At 42.3% G+C, this 22,048-nt stretch overlaps 1 protein-coding gene across 1 annotated transcript in view; it reads right to left on the reverse strand.

The window, feature by feature from the left end:
* Positions 1–15,734, reverse strand: part of LOC149159930 (protein CONSERVED ONLY IN THE GREEN LINEAGE 160, chloroplastic-like) — a 302,860-nt gene extending 287,126 nt beyond the window's left edge. Inside the window, exon 1 of the mRNA XM_089436593.1 lies at positions 15,208–15,734. Coding sequence (XP_089292719.1) covers positions 15,208–15,615 — 408 coding nt within the window. The 5' untranslated portion in view covers positions 15,616–15,734. The remainder of the gene's footprint in view (positions 1–15,207) is intronic.
* Positions 15,735–22,048: the final 6,314 nt, after the last annotated feature.

Genomic DNA, 22,048 nt, shown 5'->3' on the forward strand with positions numbered 1-22,048 from the left:
TGGTGCATTGATAGAGACAGGAGCTGCAGATCGGGAGCCAAAGGACAGGGCGGGTACAGGGTACGACCGAGAGGAGCTGAGAGAGTCGACTACATCAACTAGATAGTCAGAGTATCTTGTTGAGGGTAGATTGGTTATTGATGGACTAACACCAAGCCCTAGTTTTGTATTCTTGTACTGTTGGATATTTGAGGGCCATTATCCCTGGTATGGGAGCCCTAGACTGTTGTATTATATGTTGATTAATATAACGAAGTTGGGTTGAAAAATGTAAAAAGTTGTCCATATTTTGTGCACTAGTAAATTTACTGTTGTTTATATTCCGCTATGCAAAGTAGTATCGTTGTGATTCTTGGTTTGGTAGCGTTAGAGATTTAAGATTCTATCTCAGACACCAAGATCGTGGAAATTCAACATGGTATCAAAGCGTATTTGAGCTACTTTGAGGGACAGTGAATCAGAGTGTGCACAGTGAAGCAACTCAGAGGGAGTTGTGGGTGGCTAGATCATGGAGCAAAGGGTTCAGCTGAAGAGATGGAGATGTGGTCTTGACTGGCTTGGCAATGAGACTAGCGGGGAGTTCTGGTGGATTAGCGGTGAGCCTGGTGAACAACAGTTTGTTGTAGGGCAGATTGTTGATCATAGACATCTGTTGATTTGTCATGGATGGTTGGGACAGCTAGAGGGTTTCTTTGGCTTGGACGAGATCAGATTGATCAAGATGGCTTCTTGTGATGGACTACAATTGGTAGGCTAGAGTCTTCATCGGATCGTGATGTTGCATATCCGAGATTGGAGGGGTTTGCACGACTAGTATTTGATCCAGGAGGATGAGTGCTTGCAGGACTGAACCAGTGGAGATCGTGTAGGATCAGAGAGAGTCTAACCTAAGAGGGAGCAGCCCTATGGAGGTTTGGGATCTTCAAGTCTAGATGTGATGAGGCAGAGGCACTACCGAGGTTGTCGAGTTCATTCTACAAGGTATGCTACAGTGACGTATGCCAGATGGACTAGTGTCGTCGATGATGATGGTTACTTCCTAGTCTTGGAAGTACCTCCCTCGCTAAATGTTTTAAGACTCCGACTCCGACTCCGACTCGGTAATGACTCGGCCGGCTCGATTTCAATGACTCGGTCGTTGTAAAAAATACATTAAATATTTATTTTTTTTATAAAAAAACATAATTTTAAATATTTTAAACATAATTTTAAAGATTTTCATTCATGTTTCCAAACACACAGCATTATAATATAGATGGAAGACAACATATGATCAAAGTAGGCTCATGAACCAATCCATTATATCAAAATGGTACCCAATGGCAATACATAGTCAACTGTCATACATGATCAAAGACTCAAAACAAAATACAAATAACCAAGGAGGCTAGAAATGGCCTCTACAACAAAAGTAAACTGTGATGGTGACCAGACTCCAATACTAGTACTACTGGCTAGTGGCTACTGCCAGAGGAGCCAAGATCATCTCGACCAATCTCTAGATCATCATCATCAGAGTCAGACAAGGGGCCCCATGGCTCCTCCTCATCATCATCGTCTCCCACTGCAACTGTAGAAGTGGTGCCAGTACCACTAGCAGGCTGTGCAGCAGATGCAAGCTGAGATAGAGTAGATATGCGGCTGCGCTTCTGTCGTGGCTGAGCAGAGGAAGCACCTACAACTGGAGTCCTACTCCTTGCTGGCTGTGAGACTGAGGCTGGTGGATTGGGATCTGCATTCAACTGAACAGGCTGAAGTGGATGTTCAAGTTCATCAAGATCCTCATCAGGATCAAACTCTGGTGGACGACTCTCCACTACCCAATCTGATGTTGGATCAATGTCTTCCAACACAATGGGATCTGAATCAGGTCTTTTGTTCAGCAATTGGTTCCGTCTGAGCCGAAGGTTGTATTGGACAAAAACTAGATCATTCAACCGTTTTTGCTCCAAACGGTTTCTCTTCTTTATGTGAATCCTCTCAAAGACAGACCAATTGCGCTCACACCCAGATGCACTGCAAGTTTGACTCAAAATATGAATTGCAAACCTTTGCAATTGAGGGCACTGGCCACCAAAGGCCTCCCACCATTGTGCTGCAAAAAACATAGGAGTGTAATGAATTATGAGTTAGATGAAGGCTGAAGCTCAACAAAATTACAAATTATATCTAACTTTCAAATTATAAATGATTTAACAAACTTTAATAAAAAAGTAAAACTGTAAAACCATTAAGAAATTGAAAATTGAAATTTTTGTTTACCTGGCTCATCTGCTTCTCTTGCAATCTTTGCTAGGTTCTTCCCAAAGGTACCTGTTGCATTGCTGAAGGATGTGACCTGTTGATGTATCTCCAGCTGATTAGACTCCGATGGGATCATGCGTTCAATGCAATCAGCCAGTCCATCTCTGACCTCCCCCCTCAAAGCTCCTGACTCCTTAGCTTTATAATGATACCGTGGGTTCAAAAAATACCCAGCTGCATGTATAGGGCGATGGAGTTGATTGTTCCATCTTTCATCAATGATTGCCCAAATGGGCCCATACTTTGCCACTCTATCCTTGTATGATGTCTTTATTTGCTCCTTTGCTTGATCCATAGCCTCATAAATGAAGCCCATAGCCAACCTTTCCCCATCCACCAACCGCAACACCTTAACTAGTGGCTCAGCAAGCTTCACAATCTCTGTTGCCTTTCTCCAAAAAGTTTCATCATGGACTTTCCTTTTCAATTCTTTGCCTTCTGGTTTGTTAGACCAATTGCTTTGATTCCATTCATCACTGGAAAACATCTTTTGCAAGTTTCTATGTTGGGAAAGCATAGATTGCAATGTCAAAAAATGTGTAGCAAATCTAGTGATGGCAGGCCTAATAATATCCTTGCCTCCAGTGTGTTTCCTCATGAGACTCAAAACCAGTGTATGATTGTAGATAAATTTTGTTATGCTTTTGGCATTATCTACAGTGTTTCTGACCCAATCTAATTTTCCAATATCCTCAAGCATGAGGTCTATGCAATGTGCAGCGCATGGGGTCCAAAAGATGGTCTTGTGTTTTTCCTCTAACAGTTTACCAACAAGAACATAGTTAGAGGCATTGTCTGTGATGATTTGAACAACATTAGCCACCCCCACCTCCTCAATAACCTCATCCAATAGCTGAAACAACAAGTGGCCATCTTTTACCTTATCAAATGCATCAACTGATTTTAAAAACATGGTTCCCTGTGGGCAGAAGACAAGAAAGTTTATGATGGTACAGTTTCTTTGATCAGTCCATCCATCTGACATGATGGTACACCCTGTTCTTGCCCATGAGTCCCTGAACTCTTGCAAATACTCATTAATGGATTGAATTTCTTTCTGCAAACGAAACCCCCTTAGCTCTTGCATAGTAGGGCCTTTGAAGCCTTTTCCAGCAACATGTATGGCATCAAACATAGGCTCATAATATGGTGAACGAGCAGCATTAAAGGGGATATCAGCATCATACCACCATCTAGCTATGTAGTCACAAGCAGTGTCCCTCAATTCTTTCTTCCAATGGTCATCTAAAGTGGGCTGAATTTGACCTTTACTAACTTCAGGACCATGTGCATCTGATGGAGAGGAGGGAGTGAAATAACTTTTGATAGTCACATCACCCTTTGTCAAATTCATTCTACCCTTTCCCTTATCTTGAACAGAACCAAAAGAGGGAGGAACATAACGGAAAGGGTTGGATGCCTCAGTTTGAGGGATAGAGGAAGAACCCTCAAAATCATAGTGGGGGTTGGTAGCCATCATTCTTTGTATCTCCCTCTTCCTCCCAATTTCAGCCTGTATCTCTTTTTGCCTAGCCTTATCTTCTTTAAATTTCTCAAAGTTGGCCAACAAATTCTTTCTAATCTCCTCAATTTCTGATGAGGGACATGCGGTAATTTGGCCTCTAATCCCTGCCAAGTGTTGTTTCAGCCTATTAATCCCCCCAGGACCTTCCTTAATTTTCCTATGGCAAAATTTGCAATGCATCTGACTATCAACCATTTCAACATATGCCCAAGCAGGATCTTTTGCTCTAGGTGCCATTTTTTGACTAGGAAAACAATCTGAAAATGAAAAAAAAAAAAAAAAAAATTGATTCAATGTTCATTTATTTGACAAAAAACACTCTCTAAGCTTTCTTGATATGCACCTAAAATTTACTAAGCAAAAACAGATTTATAGAGGTGGAAAAAAATACCTCCAGGCACAAACTGCCTCCTCAAGCTTGCTCCAAGAATCAGCGCCTCAACGCTGCTCCAAATCGCTGCCCAAGAAGCTCCTCACTCCAGCTACAATGCTCCTCCAAGACTCCTCACTGCTGCTCCAAAACAAGCTCAAGAACTGCTCACTAATTCTCAAAGAAGACTCTCACTCAAATGCATAAGACTGCTGTGAGTGAATGAGAGCATTTGGCTGTCTTAAATAGGGTTTGGGAGGGGGAAATGGACCCCAAAAGCATTTAACAAATTACAATTACCCTTTAGAATCCATTAACTGCATTTAACTTTTGCAAAAATCACATAAAAAGTGAAATTTTATTAGCTGTTACGCTGCCCAGCCGTCCCTACATTGACTCGGCCGAGTCATAACGGACCCGGCCGGGTTGACCGAGTCACATATGACTCGGCCATTGGATGACTCGGCCGAGTCATATGTGACTCGGTCAACCGAGCCGGGTTGCACACCATTTCATTGCCCAGGCCATCGACTCGGCCGAGTCGGAGTCGATTCGGCCGTTTTGTAAAACAGTGGCCAGCCTAAGAGGGAGTGCTGATTTTTGTAGCTTGGGAGGTACTCCAAGCCTTAAGGATCAAGGGTTTGGAGGAAGGAGCTCCACAAATGGCCTTGTGGGGTTGAAACCCAAGCTTAGGGTTTTTCACCCATCGATGTTGGAGACAAAACTATGGAGAGATTTTGACATGTGATGGATGAGGATGATAGTACTCGTCGAGACAAATCCGACGCATTGAAAATCATCCGATTCCGAGTTGTGGTTGAAGAGAAATGAATTTTTGAAGTTAAGATGGGTAAATTTGTCTAGTTGGGCAGGTCGACTTGAGGTTAAAGTAGTGCCCAAAGACAAATTCGTTGGAGCCACTTGATGCCTATAAATATAGGTCAAGTGTGAGGCATTTAGACACATCCAAGAAGCATCTTTCATAGTCTACACATCAAGAAAGGAATGTGTGAGTGTAGGAGGTGCGAGTGTCAGAACGCGAGTGCAGGAAGGTGCGAGTGCTGGAACGCGAGTGCGGGAATGCGAGTGTAGGAACGTATGAGTGCAGGAACGCACGAGTGCAGGAACACGCGAGTGCAGTAACGCGCAAGTGCAAGAACGCGAGTGCAGGAACGCGTGAGTGCAGGAACACAAGTGCATGCAGTGCTACTGAGGGTTCAGCATGTAGCAGACTGCACTAGGGTGACGCAAAAGCATAGCAAGGCTGGATATGTATTATATTGATGTGTTAAGGTTGAATTGATGCTAGTGGATGGTGTCCTAGGAGAGGACAGTTTGGAAGTCTGTTAACAGCCATGTGGAGGGGTTTCCTAGGTGTTGGATGCCCTAACTAGGAGCAGATGCTACAGCAGACTTGGTCACTCGTGGACTGTTGGAGGGCAGCGTGAGAGTGGACCAAGTGTGGATAATGGATTGGGCATTTATGGTCTGTTGGAGGACAGCATGATAGTGCCCAAGTTGGAGCCCAGTGTGCAACACTTTGATGGACAAAAGTAGTTGCTAGAGTGGCAGTTGTTGAGCTCAAGGGTTGACGAACCAGAGGAGCAGTTGAGCAGCCCTAGACTTGTATGTGGAGAAGGACATCTACAGCAGATGATGGACAGTCCTCCTAGCCCGTGTTCATTGTGGGAGATGGACATCTTGCAATGATAGGTGGCAGCCCTTCGCGCCTGATGTTGGTCTTCATTGGAGCAGCATAGGAAGACCATAATAGATTGAAGTCCCCGAGTAGCTGAGGAGCAGAAGTGAGCAGACTGAGAGTTGTTCACATGTGGAGCTTGTGAACAACCTGACAGGAGTCTCGACGTGTTGATGCGTTGATGGACGAACGATCAACTAGTGAGCAGATTGACAGCCGAGCTTCAGTGGTCAGATGGACTTAGAGCGTTGATAGAGGCAGGAGTTGTAGATCGGGAGCCGAAGGACCGCGCAAGTACAGGGTACGATCGAGAGGAGCAAAGAGAGTCGACTGCATCAGCCGGATGGTCAGAGTATCTTGTTGAAGGTAGATTGGTTATCGATGGACTAACACCAAGCCCCAATTTTGTATTCTTGTACTAGTGGATATTTGAGGGCCATTATCCTTGGTACGGGAGCCCTAGACTATTGTATTATATGTTGATTAATATAACGAAGTTGGGTTGAAAAAAGTAAAAAGTTGTCCATATTTTGTGCACCAGTAGATTTACTGGTGTTTATATTCCACTGTGCAAAGTAGTATCATTGTGATTCTTGGTTTAGTGGCGTCAGAGATTTAAGACTCTATCCCAGACACCAGGATCGCGGAAATTCAACATAAACCCTACCTCAAAGCGGTCTTCTTGCAAATCCACCCTCAAGGGATGAACTAGATCTTCTATATATATATAAGGGGTTTGCCCAACTAGTTGTAGCCAATGTTATTGGGCATTTGGATAATTCCGTGCTAGTAGGTGACCAATACAAATCCCCTTCAATTAGGCACACTAATCTACACCAACGTGTTTACTAAATATGCCATACAAATATGAGGAAGCATCCCATGGGTCTCCCCATATTTTGACACACACACACACATATATCAATTCGATAATGTGGTAAATATTTCTAAGCATTAGCTCAATCCATTGAACCATCTACCTAAGGCATGTCGTTGGCAAGGACGCTATAGGTCACACATTCAAATTCGGTCAAGTCCCTTGGGGTTACCAACCCCTATGGGGATCCAACAAATTTTTCCTTGGGAAAACAAATATATATATATATATAGATATATATATATATAAAGGCGAAGGGTGAAATGATAAAGCCTATTAGCTATGTTAGTAGAAACAGGAAATGGGAAATAAAGGCGAAGGTTATTGAACGCAATGGAGGCTAGGGTTCCGTTGGTCTGTGGCTCTCTTCGTCCCACCATTGTGATTCAAGGCTCCGCCTCAAACACATTGTTAGTACCATGGTGTGGCGAAAGATTTCTAGATTATCCTCTGTGCGAGGATCGATTTCTTCTCCCACTTTTGTCTTCAGAGGATAGATTTATCTTTGGCTATGATTTATGTATGACAGTCGAGGGAGCTGGTGTCGTCTTTACATGGTGAGGGGAACACAGATGGATGTTGCTTCATGGAACCCACGGCGTCGATGCTCTTTATATCGAATGTGGGTTGCAGAAGCCCCAAAGTTTTTGTGACAACCTTGGCCTGGCCTCCCCCACTTCCATTATCGCAGAGGAAGAAAATGAAGCCCTCAAATCCGAAGTCATCGCTCAATCTCCCCAGCAAGTAAAGGAGGTTGTGATGGATCTGACAAAATGTACTGGGGTTTTCCAAGTTGTGGGTTACGTTGCCACAGATTTCCAAATTGTATTCATCCTATGCAGCGTCTATCGACCTCCCAAGAACAGATCTAAATAAGCGATGGTGGAGGATCTTCAACAGGCAACACTTCTCATGCACAGAACGCTGATCACATCGCTTTTCCTTGGATCTCTCGATTTTCTGAAGAGAGGGGCCTTCGGCGAAGAGATTATCTCCAGGTCCGCATACCTTTTTCAAAACACAGGCTCTAAGCCCTCGAATGGGTTATACCCAACGTACTTACCAGATCCTCGCATGGGATCTACAAAACAATGCTTTTGGTTTCAATCGTTGCACCAGATTTGTGATTTCCTGCTCTTTAATGACGTCAGGCTTCTAGCTAGAGGTTTTTTCTACAGTTGTTTTGGGGTTGCAATACTTTCGGCCATGGGTGGCGAGAGATGGGTATGGTGTTGCCCTTGATTTTCAGCACAAATTGAACGCAGGAGGAGAGTGCAGACCAATTGAGATTAATAAAAGGACGGATCTTGAAGATCAATCACCAAAACCGCCTGAAGGAGCCCTGATCCAAACTTTTATCAAAACATAGAAAGGGAAAATTGTTTGTATGAGGGTCTGGAACTGGAAGTGGGTACAAGCTCTTAAACAAAGATTCAAGAACAAATGGGTATCCCAACAAGACTTCAAAATTTGATTTATGCAGGGAAATCATTGCAAGAGGACTACAAGTTGCAGGACTATGGCATTGGTCCCGACTCGACCATCATCCTTAACTTGAGACTTCTTGGAGGATGCCCTGGATCTAGCTCAAAAGGCCCAACTTCATTCAAAGATGCAGTCAAAGGGAAGGTGGAGCCACAAAAACAACCAGAACAGTCTCCCACTCTTCCTGGTCCCTATATCGTGGAGCAGATGACCCAAGTGTCAGCTTTGACAATCAACTTGCTTGAGGTAAATGAGATTTATGTTGATTTCCATGCAAGAGCAGTTATATGTATATTTAATGGCTTTTGGCCCAAATTGGAGGTGCTACATCAATGGATTTTCTCTACTTGGACAAAAAGTTGTGATATCCATCTATGTTCTAGGGGTTTTTTCATTGTAAAGTTTGATACAGCAAAAGATAAGGATTATGTATTAAACGAGGGACCATGGTTTTGGGGCAATGCGGGTCTATTCATGATACCTTGGTTTCCAGGTTTTGATGCAAACACCATGGTGGTATCCAAAATGCCCATGTGGGTCAGGTTACATAATCTACCATTGCATTTTTGGCACCACAAAGTATTAGAAGGAATTGGGAATTCTTTGGGGAAATTCTTAAAGGTGGATGCAGATCGAGTCTCAAAAGGCATTTTCACCTTTGCCAAAATCTGTGTAGAGGTAGACCTTAGTAAAGGTTTACCTGATCGCATTCTGCTATTCACAACAATCTGCAGTGGTCACAACCCCTTGACTATGAGAATACGACTTTTCGTTGTCGTACATGTCTTCAAACCGTCATCTTCAAAGCGCTTGTCCTCAAGTTAAAAAAGATCCCAAAAGAAAAAAGAGACAACCTCAAAAGCCAAAAGGTTGGCAATTTTCAAAAACTCGGGAAGCAGAAATAGAAGGTGCAGAAACCACAAAAAACACCACAAACATAAATGATCAGAAATCCTAGGACACTTCGCAGAAGGACGAGGCCAAGCATAACTCTGCATTAGTTCCAATGCCTTCCGATCAACAGCAGCAGATTGAGATGATTACATCTGAAAAAGAAGTAAGTGGTACCAAACGAACTCATGTATCAGAAAGTTCGGATTCTGATAAAGAAATCCCAGTAAATGTAAAAGAGAATCAAATGACTATTGTATCATCCACGCCCAACTCTAGTGGTTGGCAAAAAGTGGAAAAAAAGAAAGGTAGAAAAGAGTAGACTAGTGTAACTCTCTAATGAGTTTTTATTGATCTTGGACACCAGGATCTGTTTGTTTTATGCATATGCTTTTTAGCATCTACAATATGTAATTTTGTTCAAAATGAAAAGAAATGGGAAATAAAATGAGAAACGGGAACTATATTAGAAACAAATATCTTGAGGTTTCACAAAAAAGAAACGAGAGGAAAATTCAAAATACAATAAAACTAAGGGTAAAGAAGAGTGAGAAGATAGCACAAATTCTCTTACTTCTATAAACCACACGAAACTCACTATTTCAACAAATCACTACTTACTATAAACAAAACGAGAAGATAGCGCAAAGTCTCTTGCTTCAATAAACCACAAGAAGTTCACTATTTTAACAAATTGCTACATACTATAAACCACAATACAATTTAAATCACACTTGAGGTGAGGGATTTCATCTGCTCATCCTCAAAATCACCATTCAATCTGGGGCCTATCGCCTTAATAACTATTCCCTGCCCATAAAAATCCCACATCCAACCCATCAAATCCCCATTCGCCAATGGCAACTTTCACTCCATAACATACCTCCTACTAGCCACCTGCAACACAACAACTCCAAAATTGAAAACACTGGAAACATCCAACTCAGCAATGACCTTGCTTCAACTTTTATTCTGTTAGCCCAAGAGAACGAGAGAAACTTGTTGAAAATAATAGCAAGAAAGGGTTCCTTGATTTGTGCCTTAATCAAAGGAACCACAACGAGTTTCTCCTTGGCATGCTCGAGTTTCCTATAAGTTAGGACGAATTCCTATAATTTAGGATTCGTTCCTAAAAGTTAGGAGGAGTTATGAAGCAGTTAACTGATGTGTTAAAGTGGAAGGTCGAGTTATTAGTCTTCTAGTGCGAGTTAATTGAGGAAAAGAATGTGTGTTTGAGTCTCAAGTCTTTGATTTGAGATAGGACAAGTTGCATGAGTAGTTAACTCATGCCAACTCAATCAATCACAAAAGCAAACTCCTTTCTAAACTTAGCCGTTTGAATTGCTTTAAAAGGAGGAACAAAGGCATAATTTGAACAATTGACTTATGAGCATGAGTTAGTGAGACAAGGCAATAGAGCTCACGGGTTTGTGAGAAGGTTGCATAGGGTTTTGTGTAGAGCTTGTGAGGTAGAGTGTGCAAGAGAAGCTTGTGCACAGATTGATAGAGGGTAGCAAAGATCAACAGTCTTGCAAGGGTTTCAAGCTTAGATCAAGCAGGAAATACAAGCGTGTGTTTCGATTGAAACAGTTGTATTTGCAAGAGATCAATTGCTCAATTTCTATCAATAAAATTCTCAATAAAAATGTGTCTAGGGTTTTCCCAGTTGGGTTCCCTAGAAAAAATATTTTGTTTTGCTACTGTCACTGTGATTTATTTTTGTTCCTATTCCGCTGCAAAGTTTAGTAGAGAAATTATGTGTTTATATGAAAAGAAATTATATTTCAGATTGTTCATATTAGCATATCAGAGTTTTGTGGATTTTCTACATGGTATCAGAGCTCTTGGAACAGATTTAAGAACAACACCAATGCAAATCTTCAAGAAGGACGTCTGAGTTAGGAGAGTCACAACCTCTATAGGAGTTTGTCCAAAGGGAGAAAAACGAGTTTTTCTTGAGGGTTCTTTCTGTGTTGGAGCAGGCCTAGTTAGAGGAACTCGCTGGCAGATTTAATGGCAGTTTTGTGCATGTTCTAAGAGTGGTAATTCTCTGTGGAAGAGGCCGCAATATATTTGTTTTGTTTAGGAAGGGTCGGGCCCTACTAGGAGCAGACCTAGGCATGTTTTTGCCTTGGAGCATACCTAAGTCAATGTTAGAAACACCTATAGGAACAGCGCAGGAGGTAGGGTCTCTAAGAAGGGAATTGTGTAGGGATAGAAGGGAAATTTTGCCAATTAGGAGATTGCCTGTAGTGCCACAGGGTGCCCTAAGCAGAGGACCGAAATTCAAAAGGAAGTGCACAGGCCAAAGAGGTTCAGATAGCAGAAAGAGGGATATTTTCTGAGGTATATATGTCCTTATGTAGCTGATGATTTTGCTAGGTGTTTGAGTCTAGATTTAGGATAGTTTTGGTGGACATCTCATGTATTGTTTGGAGGGTAGTTAAAATGTGTCTTTGGTGCCCTAAGTCCAACATTTGAGAAGGACATCAAAACTAGTTGGAGCAGCAAAATTGTTGAAGCTCAAGGTTGATCCTTGAAGGGACAAAGGAAACAACCAAGAGGGCTTAGTATTCATCCCTAGTTCACTGTGTAGAGATGAACTTCTACAGTAAGAGTGGGCAACCTTCATTGCCCTAAGACTTGTCTCTTGTGGAGCAGTAGTGAGGCAAGTAGTGGGCAAGTTAAAGACCCTAAGAATGTGATCCTTTGGAGCAGCAGACAACATTGTTAGTGGGCAGCTTAGAAGTCCCTAAGAGTTGACGATCTTGAAGGAGAAGGAGAACAGCTAGTGAGCATTTTGAGTAGCCTATGTTTAGTCTTCTTAGAGCATCCAAGAGAGATTGATAGTGGCAGATTTGACAGCTGGATATGCAAGCATTCTGAAATAGCAAAAGTTGCAGTGATCAGCAAAAGAGGAGGCAAAGTACTTGCTAGATGTGTTAAGGAGCATCCTTCCACATGACCGGGAAGAAGAAGAATTTATGCCACCTAAAGGAGAAGGCCATGCAGTTTTAGATTGAGCTAGAAGATGATGGTCAGTATGCAGCTAGAGGAGTTGGTACTGTCAATTTTCAGAGGGACTCAGGTAATCCTCTCCATCTCAGAGATGTTCTCCATGTTCCAGGATTGAGGCAGAATCTTGTTTCGATAGCCACCCTTGAGGACAAGGGTTATGATATCATCTTCAGCAGAGGTAAGGCTTACCTCCAACAATTAGCTCCTGGAACTAAGAAGCAGATAGATGTGAGGGTGAAGAATCTCTACAAGTTGCAGGTGGAGACAGACGCAGCCTTGAGCAGCGAGGCAGGGAGTGCTCAAGAGTAAAGAAGTGGTCGTTGAGTGAGAGCAAGATAGAGCTGTCAAGATGGAGACTCAGTGAGTATCTCAGTTTCAGTCTAAGCTAGTTGGCAGTTGGGCTGACCAGCAGGATGATGATGAGGACCATAGCCCAGAGCGACTAGAGGCAGCCACTCAGTCAAAGACTCCTAGAATAGGGAGAGTTCGAGCCAAGTGGGCAGACGATTTGATTGAGGGAGATCAGAAGAGAGTTGAGTCTCCCAGCATCAAGAAGCAGACACACAGGTACACAGGGTACATGTCACTTATGACTAAAGAGGTGCACTTGCAGAGCATGGTGGGAAAGAATAGGTCTTCAAAGTAGGTTCCACAAAAGAAAGTAGGGAAGTCTTGGAGTTCGAGGGAGCAACTACAGCAGCGGAGAATGTGGTAGTGTTGGAGACAAATCTAGGTGGGTGAGGTTCTTCCAAGAACACCTTCCTCACTAAGAGGGAGCATTGAAAATAATAGCGAGAAAGGGTTCCTTGATTTGTGCCTTAATCAAAGAAACCACAACAAGTTTCTCCTTAGCATGCTCGAGTTTCCGATAAGTTAGGACAAATTCCTATAATTTAGGATATGCTCCTACAAGTTAAGAGTAGTTATGAAGCAATTCACTGATGTGTTAAAGTGGAAGGCCAAGTTATTAGTCTCCTAGTGCGAGTTCATTGAGGAAAAGAACCTGTGTTTGAGTCTCAAGTCTTTGATTTGAGATAGGAAGAGTTGCATGAGTAGTTAACTCATGCTAACTCAATCAATCACAAAAGCAAACTCCTTAATTAGAAACTCACTAAACTTAGCCATTCGAATTAGGAGGAACGAAGACACAATTTGATCAATTGTCTTGTAAGCACGAGTTGGTGAGACACAACAATATCGCCCATGGGTTTGTGAGAAGGTTGCATAGGGTTTTGTGTGGAGCTTGTGAGAGGCAGAGTGTGCAAGAGAAGCTTGTGCACAAATTGATAGACGGCAGCAGAGATCAGCAGTCTTGCAAGGGTTTCAAGCTTATATCAAGCAGGAAATATAAGTGTGTGTTTCGATTGAAACAGTTGTATTTGTAAGAGATCAATTTCTCAGTTTCTATCAATAAAATTCTCAAGCAGAGGGTTTTCCCAGTTGGTTTCCCTAGAAAAAATATCCTGTTTTGCTACTGTGTGACTGTGATTTATTTTTGTTCATATTCCTTGTTTATATGAAAAGAAATTATATTTCAGATTGTTCATATTAGCATATCAGAATTTCATGGATTTTCTACAAAACTCCCTGGTTTCTTTGGCAAGCACATCGAATGCAATGCTTCCATTACCCTATAACAAGGAATTTACTTTATTTCCAAGCTACGAGGCAAAATAAGAGGATACTTAACAATGATACTCAAAGGCAAGGAATTAACCCAAGCTACAACGCAAAATAAGAGGATATTTAACAATGGTATTCAATGAAGGGCTTAACGAGTTGATAATGTCCATAGTGTGCTTTATGTTTTCCTCAACAACCACTAGAATATAAGGCCTCCACCTGCACATATCCACTACTTTATCCTCTGAAAACCTTAAAACCTGGAGGTTCTGCAATTTGCGGACTGCATTGTCTTCCCCATTGCAATAATAACCCGTAAAGCATAGGAAAACGTCTTGGAACTCTTTGTAAACCCTAATTTTACTGCCAATCCAAACGCTTCACTAACATGCTTGACTGAGTTGTGCGCAGGATGGGCTGCCATTTTAGCAGGTCTGCTTTGCCCTCGAATCTGTATTTCTGTCAAAATAGTACAGTGGTTTTCATCTTGCGACCCAGATTCACGTTGAAAATCTTTACCTCTACCGAGGTGATTTTCCTCTGTTACCAGACTTGATCCTCAAAAACCCTAAACTCCCTAAGAAACAATATCTGTTTCGTTAGAAACCTTTTCAGGCAAAAGACTTAGAAACAGCATTTCCCGTCCCGTTGCCGGTTCTGGGCCGTTCTACGGGCCGTTCTGTGTCCGGTAACAGAGCCTACTAGTCCACATTTGCTTGTTTTTGAGAAAAAACAAGCCATACCTATGCTGAGATAAGCTACTATTTCAGTGTGTTTATTTTCAACTAAGAAGAAATATTACAATTCCCCTTAAAAGTTCAGGCACCACAAACAGCGTAGGACCTTGGAGAGACAAACCACTAAACACAGACACTTTCGTACCGCTAAGGCACTGGCAAAGAAGAGTGGTTCTCTTCTGTCAAATCACTCAGGACTGGACACCTGGTCCAACCACTCATTCATGCATTCGGGAGAATTGAAACTTGGCAGATGGCCTGGCATGCCACCATCTTCGCCACTGACCCACAAACCCATCCGCATCTGCTGATTAGTTCACTCATGATATAATACAAACGCTGTAATTTCATAGTTTTTCAAGTTTAAAAGGCCACATTACATTTAGCTGCAATTCAAATGCAAATTCCATTCTCATGGATAACACAACAAACTAAATGGATTACAGCCATGAGCAAATTTCTATTACTCAAATCCCATAAACGGGTTGCATAAAACAAATTTTGCACGAACAGTTCAAGTATTCGTGCAAGTAGGGAACTAAATCGCATAGCCCACATCGAATCACCTAACTGAGATGTGCAGCAACAGAGAATTCGATACTTAACAAAAGGTGGTCGAAAGATCGAATCCCAGCAACAACCACTATAGAAATTGTGAAGCATATAACAAAGATTTACCTGCTTAGGAGACTGGACCTGAGGGGGTTCAGCAGGAACAACATGGACACGATCCAACCACTCTTTGTTCCAGATGAAATCGTTTCTGTTAGTGATGGGATCAGAGACATCTCCCCAATACTTTCTGGGGTTTATGTGAGTAGGCGGGCCACCGTATTCCCCAGGTGCAGTGCCCTTGGACCACTGCCATCCTTTTTTTTTATTATTACGGGGTTTCAGCAACCTTGTGGTCGGTACATTTGCATTGGGTTCGTCCTCCAGTGAATTTGAATTGAAGCTTTCGCCATTGGGATTCGAAATCGAGCCATTTGCAGCTCTAACGGCCAAATTTTGGAATTGAGAGGAGGTTGAAAACAGGACAGGAAGGTCTCCGCGCAGGCCACAGGTGGAGGCGGAGCTGCCCAGCATCGTTGAAAGGCCCCAGAAAATTAACAAAGTGGCCGTGTATGAATGAATATATGTTTCCAAAGATAATGTTTCACTGTTTATTATGCATGGGGACGTTTCAACGTTTCAGCCATTCAATATATTTATTCGAGTTTAAAATGTGCACTATTTAAAAGCAAACTGCAGGCGAGAGCGGCATTTGTTCGAGATGGTTGATCAAATTTGAATGGTTGCTCGGAAATTCAATGAGACAGGTATAAATTTTGTTAAAAAACTACATTTTAATTGAAAATAATAAATTAATTATACAATTATATTTAAAATTATTAAATATATAATTAAATAAAATATCACATTGTCAATTTATTAGTAAAACATCAAAATATTAAAAAGATTTTTTATTAAAAAATTACACATAAAAGGGAAAAAATGAGAATGGACGGTAAAATATTAAAAAAATTGGTTATTAGAAAATTAAAATAAAAGAAAATGGAAAAAATTGAAAATGGATTTATTTATAGATTTGTTTTTCAGATCCATTATAAAAATCATTTAAATTGTTCACGTTTTTCCAACCATTTAATATGGTTCATTCTCATCATTATTATTAGATGAATGGATTTTTCAATTTAAGAAGTACATTTTAAGATATTATTTATAGATATCATAACAACTTTAAATAAATATTTAATCAATTTGAAAATACATACTAAGAAAAAAAATTGTAAATTGTATCATATTTTTAAAAATCAAATAATACATTTTGACCATGAAATAAAGGTGCTTTTTTTCAATGGAATGGTCAGGAGATTTCTATTAAAAAGAAAATTTGTTTTCGAGCCAAAATCTTTACATATTTCATTGAGCTTCGTTATAGTTCTACTTTCAGGTGTCCAAAACATATGAAACCTATGCTTATGGCATTTTTTGTCTACAATTCTGAAAAGATGCCTATGATATACTATGTAGTAAACTCCCAGATATAGACAGATCCTACTTAACATCGGAGACTAAAACAAAGAAGATAAATTGTCAATTAACTAGTATGCCAAGTCAAGCTCTTCTTAAAATTAAAGTTCATTGATCAGTCATGCTGCTCTGGATCTTGGACTCTCTTCCCTTTTTTCCTTGTTGCATCTTCATTGGCTTCGGCCTCTCCTAGCACTTGTTGAAATCTTGTGACAAACATGTCTCCCATCTCTGCCAATTTGCCATGAATGGTTGTCATTTTAGTCTTGAATTCACTTTGTAGACGGTCAATTTTGATTTGCATCAATTCAAGCTTGGAATTTGTTAACAACTAGAGGGATTTACGTGATTTTTATTCATCCTTGTTCTGTTGGTTGATTGTGCTCAACATGCCTTGCATTACCTCTAGAATCTTGTCCATAATTTAATTGATGTCGATGTGCTCGTTGTTACGAGAAGAGGAACCAACGTTCTCCATGGAGAGCTAGCACAACGTCGACACTTGCTTATAAATGTTGGCTCTAATTTCCATTGCTTATCTATAACAAATCCCTGCCTGGCTCATAGCCCTCAAAGTGAAATGTAGACTTCTCCACAATATATAATCCTAAAGGGTTATGTTGTCAAAATAACACCGACCTATGATCTCTCCTGCTGAGCGGAGTGATCTCTCCTGCTGAGCGTTCGTGCTAGGGTTCCTGCACCCCTATCGCCCTTGGGGCTGTTGTGCCTAGGCTCTAGCTCTGTTTCGCCCAGCCATGACGTCCTCTGGGGGTTCAGATCCTCCCCTGGACCCTCCCCTGCCCCCACCCCCGGAGGTTATTGTTTTCAAAGCTATGATTGCCTCGTGTAGCAAGCGCCCGCCTTCAGCCAGTCAACAGAAGTTCGTCAAGAAGATGGAAACCATTCCCTCAGTAGCCCTTCCCGAAGAAGAAACCTGCAAAGCAGCTTTGAATCTTGCTGAGAGAGGTCTCATAGGCCAGTTCACGGGCCTCTGGCCCTCTCCCAAGTCGGTGGAGGAGTGGACTCAAAGGAATTGGACGTCGTTAACTAAAGAAGGAATAAAAAGCTACTTCGTTGGCAAAGGTTTTTTTGTTTTCGTCTTCGAAAGTGCAGAGGATAGAAGCTTAATCTTCAGGAACGGACCTTATTTTATGGGCCCGCAAGGTCTATATCTTAACAAATGGTCGCCAGACTTCGACCCAGCTCAGGATGTCCCATCTGCTGTACCGGTGTGGGTGCGGCTTCCCCATCTTCCCCTCCACTGCTGGAATCAAAAGTCTCTTCAGATCATCGGCAACGGCTTAGGAAAATACATAGATCAAGCTGCAAGAAAAGATCAATACTCATGTGCTCGCATCTGTGTCGAAGTAGATCTGGAGGAGGGTTTGCCAGAAGCCATCAAACTTACAGTCACAGGATGGACGCATGTCCAAGAGCTGGACTATGAACAACTCCCTTTCAAATGTAGACACTGCCATGGCTATGGGCACTTCACCAAACATTGCAAGAAAAAGGCGGAAGAACAACTAGACAAACAAAATGGCGAGCAATGGACCCTAGTACAAAAAACCACCAATCACAAAAAAGGCAACGGGAAAGGCACTCTGAAAGAGGCACCAAGCAGCTCCAACCCCACCCAAGAAAAGAACACAAATGGCAAAGAAAGTAGTCAGAGCAAGCCAGCTACAATAGTCTCGGAAAATTTGGATCAGACTGGACCTCCTATCACTAACAAAGAAGATGGGGAAACGGCTCATCTAGAAGCCTCCCAAGGAAGCCCTTCCAATCCCTCATACGCAGATGTCACAAGGAAAAAACCAGCTGATAGTTCCGGCTCCTCGGAGGATGAAACCTACGAGCAGCCCACAAAAAAAGTCGGCAGGAAATCCCTTAGAGAAGTAAGGGAAGAGGAGGCTGAAAGGCTCAAAACCCAAGGAAGCCAGCCCACAATAAAGATGTCTATTGGGAGAAATACCAGGACCAGACCCCCTAAGGGAGGCTCCCACCCCACCCCTGGTAAATAATGCGTCTCATCTCTTGGAACTGTAGAGGTCTGGGTAACCCCTCGAAAGTAGAAGCGGTCAAGGATCTTCTTAAAATAGAACCCTTAGATATTCTCATGCTCCAAGAGACTAAGATAGAGGGAAAAGCCCTTCTAGACATCAGCGAGATGAAATGGAAGAAAAGTGTAGGAAGAGTAGTCAGCTCAAGAGGCTCATCTGGAGGGCTCGCAACTCTTTGGACAGAAGATCTCTTCCAGCTGAACAAATCCCACGAGACCGAGCACTGGATCTACACGGAACTAATGCATTGTACAAGTAAGTTGACCATATCCCTCTTCAATATTTATGTACCTGTTCTGCACTCAGAAAAGAGAGACTGTTGGAACTCCCTCTTCGAATTCCTAGAGCAGCATTCCCCAAGCAACATCATTCTTGCTGGGGATTTAAATATTGTTTTAAAATCCAAAGAAAAAAGGGGAGGAATCAGCAGCAAAGACCTCATGCTCCCCCCGGTGTAAGACCTCATTCAGCAGTGGGATCTTCTAGATTTCATACCGGCCAAAGGGCTCTACACATGGTCCAACAACAGAGTGGGAGAGAATCATATTTCTGCTCATCTGGACCGATTTCTGGTCCAAGGCACTCTGATGATGAACAAGAAGATAATCACCACCAAAATTCTTCCCAAATTGACCTCATATCACAAACCAGTGCAGCTCATTCTGGAAGATGAAGAAGATTTGGGTCCAATCCCCTTTCGATTCAACCCTCTCTGGATCGAAAGGGATGGTTTCATCGATATAGTGAAAACAGCATGGGCCAAATCCTTCTCAGGGTACTCTAGTTATGTGTGGGAACAAAAGCTCAAAGCCACAAAGCAAGCCCTGAAGGATTGGATAAGGAAACCTGCCCCAAATCCAACCAGCCAAAGAAAAGAAATAGTGTAGTCATTAGAGGCACTGCAAGTCGAAATGGAAAGCAAAGATATCACACCAGCGTTGCTTGACAAAGAAGTAAAAATTCAGTGTTCATCATTTCGATTCTTAATGGAGGAAGAGTACTGGAGAATCAAATCTCGAAGTTTGTGGCTAAAGGTTGGTGACTGGAACACCTCCTTCTTCCATCGCCAATATCGAGCAAGACTCTCCAGAAATCATATCTCTGAAATAACAACAGTAGAGGGGCAGATCTGTAAAGGGTTCAGCCAGATAAAAGAGGCAGTTGAAAGTCATTTCAAACATCTCTACACTGTAGGAAATAAAGGCAATGAGGAGGAAACTGCTGATCTCCTCTCCAACAATCCTCTCCTGGTCAGCCCTGAAGACAATTCCGCACTCATTAACCCTATCACTGAAGAAGAAATCAATAAAGTTATATGGTCTATGGACTCGGATAAGGCTCCTGGGTCCGATGGATTCACCATACACTTCTATAAGACGTGCTGGGACATCATCAAAGCGGATCTCTTAAAGATGATAAAAGGATTCATGAAAAAAGCCAAGGTAGGAGGAGGAACTAATTCCACCTACCTCGTCCTTATTCCTAAAGAAACCAATCCCGAAACCTTCGCAAGATTCAGGCCTATATCGCTTTGTAACGCCTCTTACAAAATTCTGGCAAAGCTTCTAGCAAACAGGATTAAGCCCCTGCTAAATAGGTTGATCTCTAGCAATCAAGGTGGCTTCGTAGAAGGCAGGCACATCCTGGATAATGTCATCCAAGTTCAGGAGACAATTCACTCAAGCAATCAACGAAAAGAAAAAGGGATGTTGATAAAACTTGACATGGCTAATGCTTTTGACCGAGTCAATTGCTCCTTCCTTTACAAAGTCCTCCATTCCTTTGGCTTCTCCTCCCATTTTGTCAATCTCATCATTGCCTGTACTGACAACCCCTGGATTGCCCCTCTTGTCAACGGTCGCCCTACTCCTTTTTTCCAAGCCCAGAGAGGCCTCAGGCAGGGATGCCCGCTCTCTCCCTTCCTGTATATCCTGATGGCGGATTCCCTCAGTAGAAAGCTATCAGCCGAAAAAGTTGCAGGCTCCCTTCTTGGCCTCAAACCTTCCAATTGCTCTCCAGCTCTGAACCATGCTCTATTTGTGGATGACTCTCTCCTCCTTGGAGGTGCCTCTGTTAGAATTGCCAAAGCCTTTGATGTTGTCCTTAAATGCTACTGCAGGGTTTCAGGAGCTTCAATCAATGAAATAAAAAGTGAAGTCTGTGGCTGGAACATTGAGCAGCATGAGCTCACAAGTATCTCTAATCTTCTTGGCTTCAATAGTCATGCCCATTGGGAGAAGATAAAATATCTTGGCCTTCCCATCACAAATGGTTTCAATAAGAGGTCGTTGTGGTCCGAAATTATCAGCAAAATTAAATAAAAAATTATAGCCTGGGGAGGATACTGGCTCACAAAAGGAGGAAAGGTTATCGTGATCAAGTTTGTGTTATATGCATTCCCAATTTACCAAGCAGCTTTCCTATTCGCCCCAAAAAGTGTGATGGATCAAATCTCCAAAATTCTTCGAGACTTCCTCTGGCAGGGGGGGAAGGGAAATCAACGTAAAATTCATTTAGTGAAATGGGACCTGGTCAAAAGTTCAATCCCTAAGGGAGGTCTGCAAATCCACGACCCTGCTCTTGTCAACCTAGCGATGGGAGGCAAAATCCTGTGGAACCTATTCAAGGATCCCAAGCAACCTATCTGTGAAACGCTGAAATCGAAGTACGCCCACAAGGTGCCGCTCAGAAATCTGCAGGCAAGTCAAACAATCAACAACACACATGTTTGGAAACTATGCAGCAAAAGCCTGAATTTCTTCAAAGGCAAGGCGTACAAGATTCCAAGTAACGGCAAACAAACAAACCTGTGGTATGACCGAATAATGGACCGAGACCCTCTCTCGAAAGTTGAAGAAATCACAGACTTAAAAAATTGGTTGGAACGCATAGGGATTAACAGCATCCATGATTTATCCAAATGGGATTGCCACGATGATTGGCAAGGATGGGATTTTTTTGGAGTCCCTGAACGTTTAAACCAGCAGAAGCTCACTCTCGAAGAATTGCTAGAAGAAGTGGCCCCAGTGAACAGAAAAAATGAAGGACAGCTGGGGATGGGGGCAATCCGGAAGCTACACAACAGCAGCAGCTTATAACGCCCTCCATCCCATTAGGAATAGCAGTAAAACACCGGATTTCTGGAAGAAAGTATGGGAACCGCTTGCTCTTCCTAAAGTAAATTTCTTCTTTTGGACGCTGGTCCATAACAAGCTGTTAACTGGAGACAACCTGATGAAAAAAAGCATAGCTGGGCCACATAGATGCGAGTTGTGCAGAAGTAGCTTAGAAACAACCAAGCACCTCTTCATGGAATGCAAGTTTGCTACAGAAGTGTGGGGACTCATTCTCCATGAGCTACAAATCATAGTCCCCCCATTTAACTCTGTTGCTGATCTATTTGACTCATGGAATCAATG

The sequence above is a fragment of the Pinus tabuliformis genome, chromosome 5_2 (assembly GCF_031772625.1).
Source record: "Pinus tabuliformis cultivar Carrire ecotype Pingquan chromosome 5_2, CPIR1, whole genome shotgun sequence".
Taxonomy (NCBI): domain Eukaryota; kingdom Viridiplantae; phylum Streptophyta; class Pinopsida; order Pinales; family Pinaceae; genus Pinus; species Pinus tabuliformis.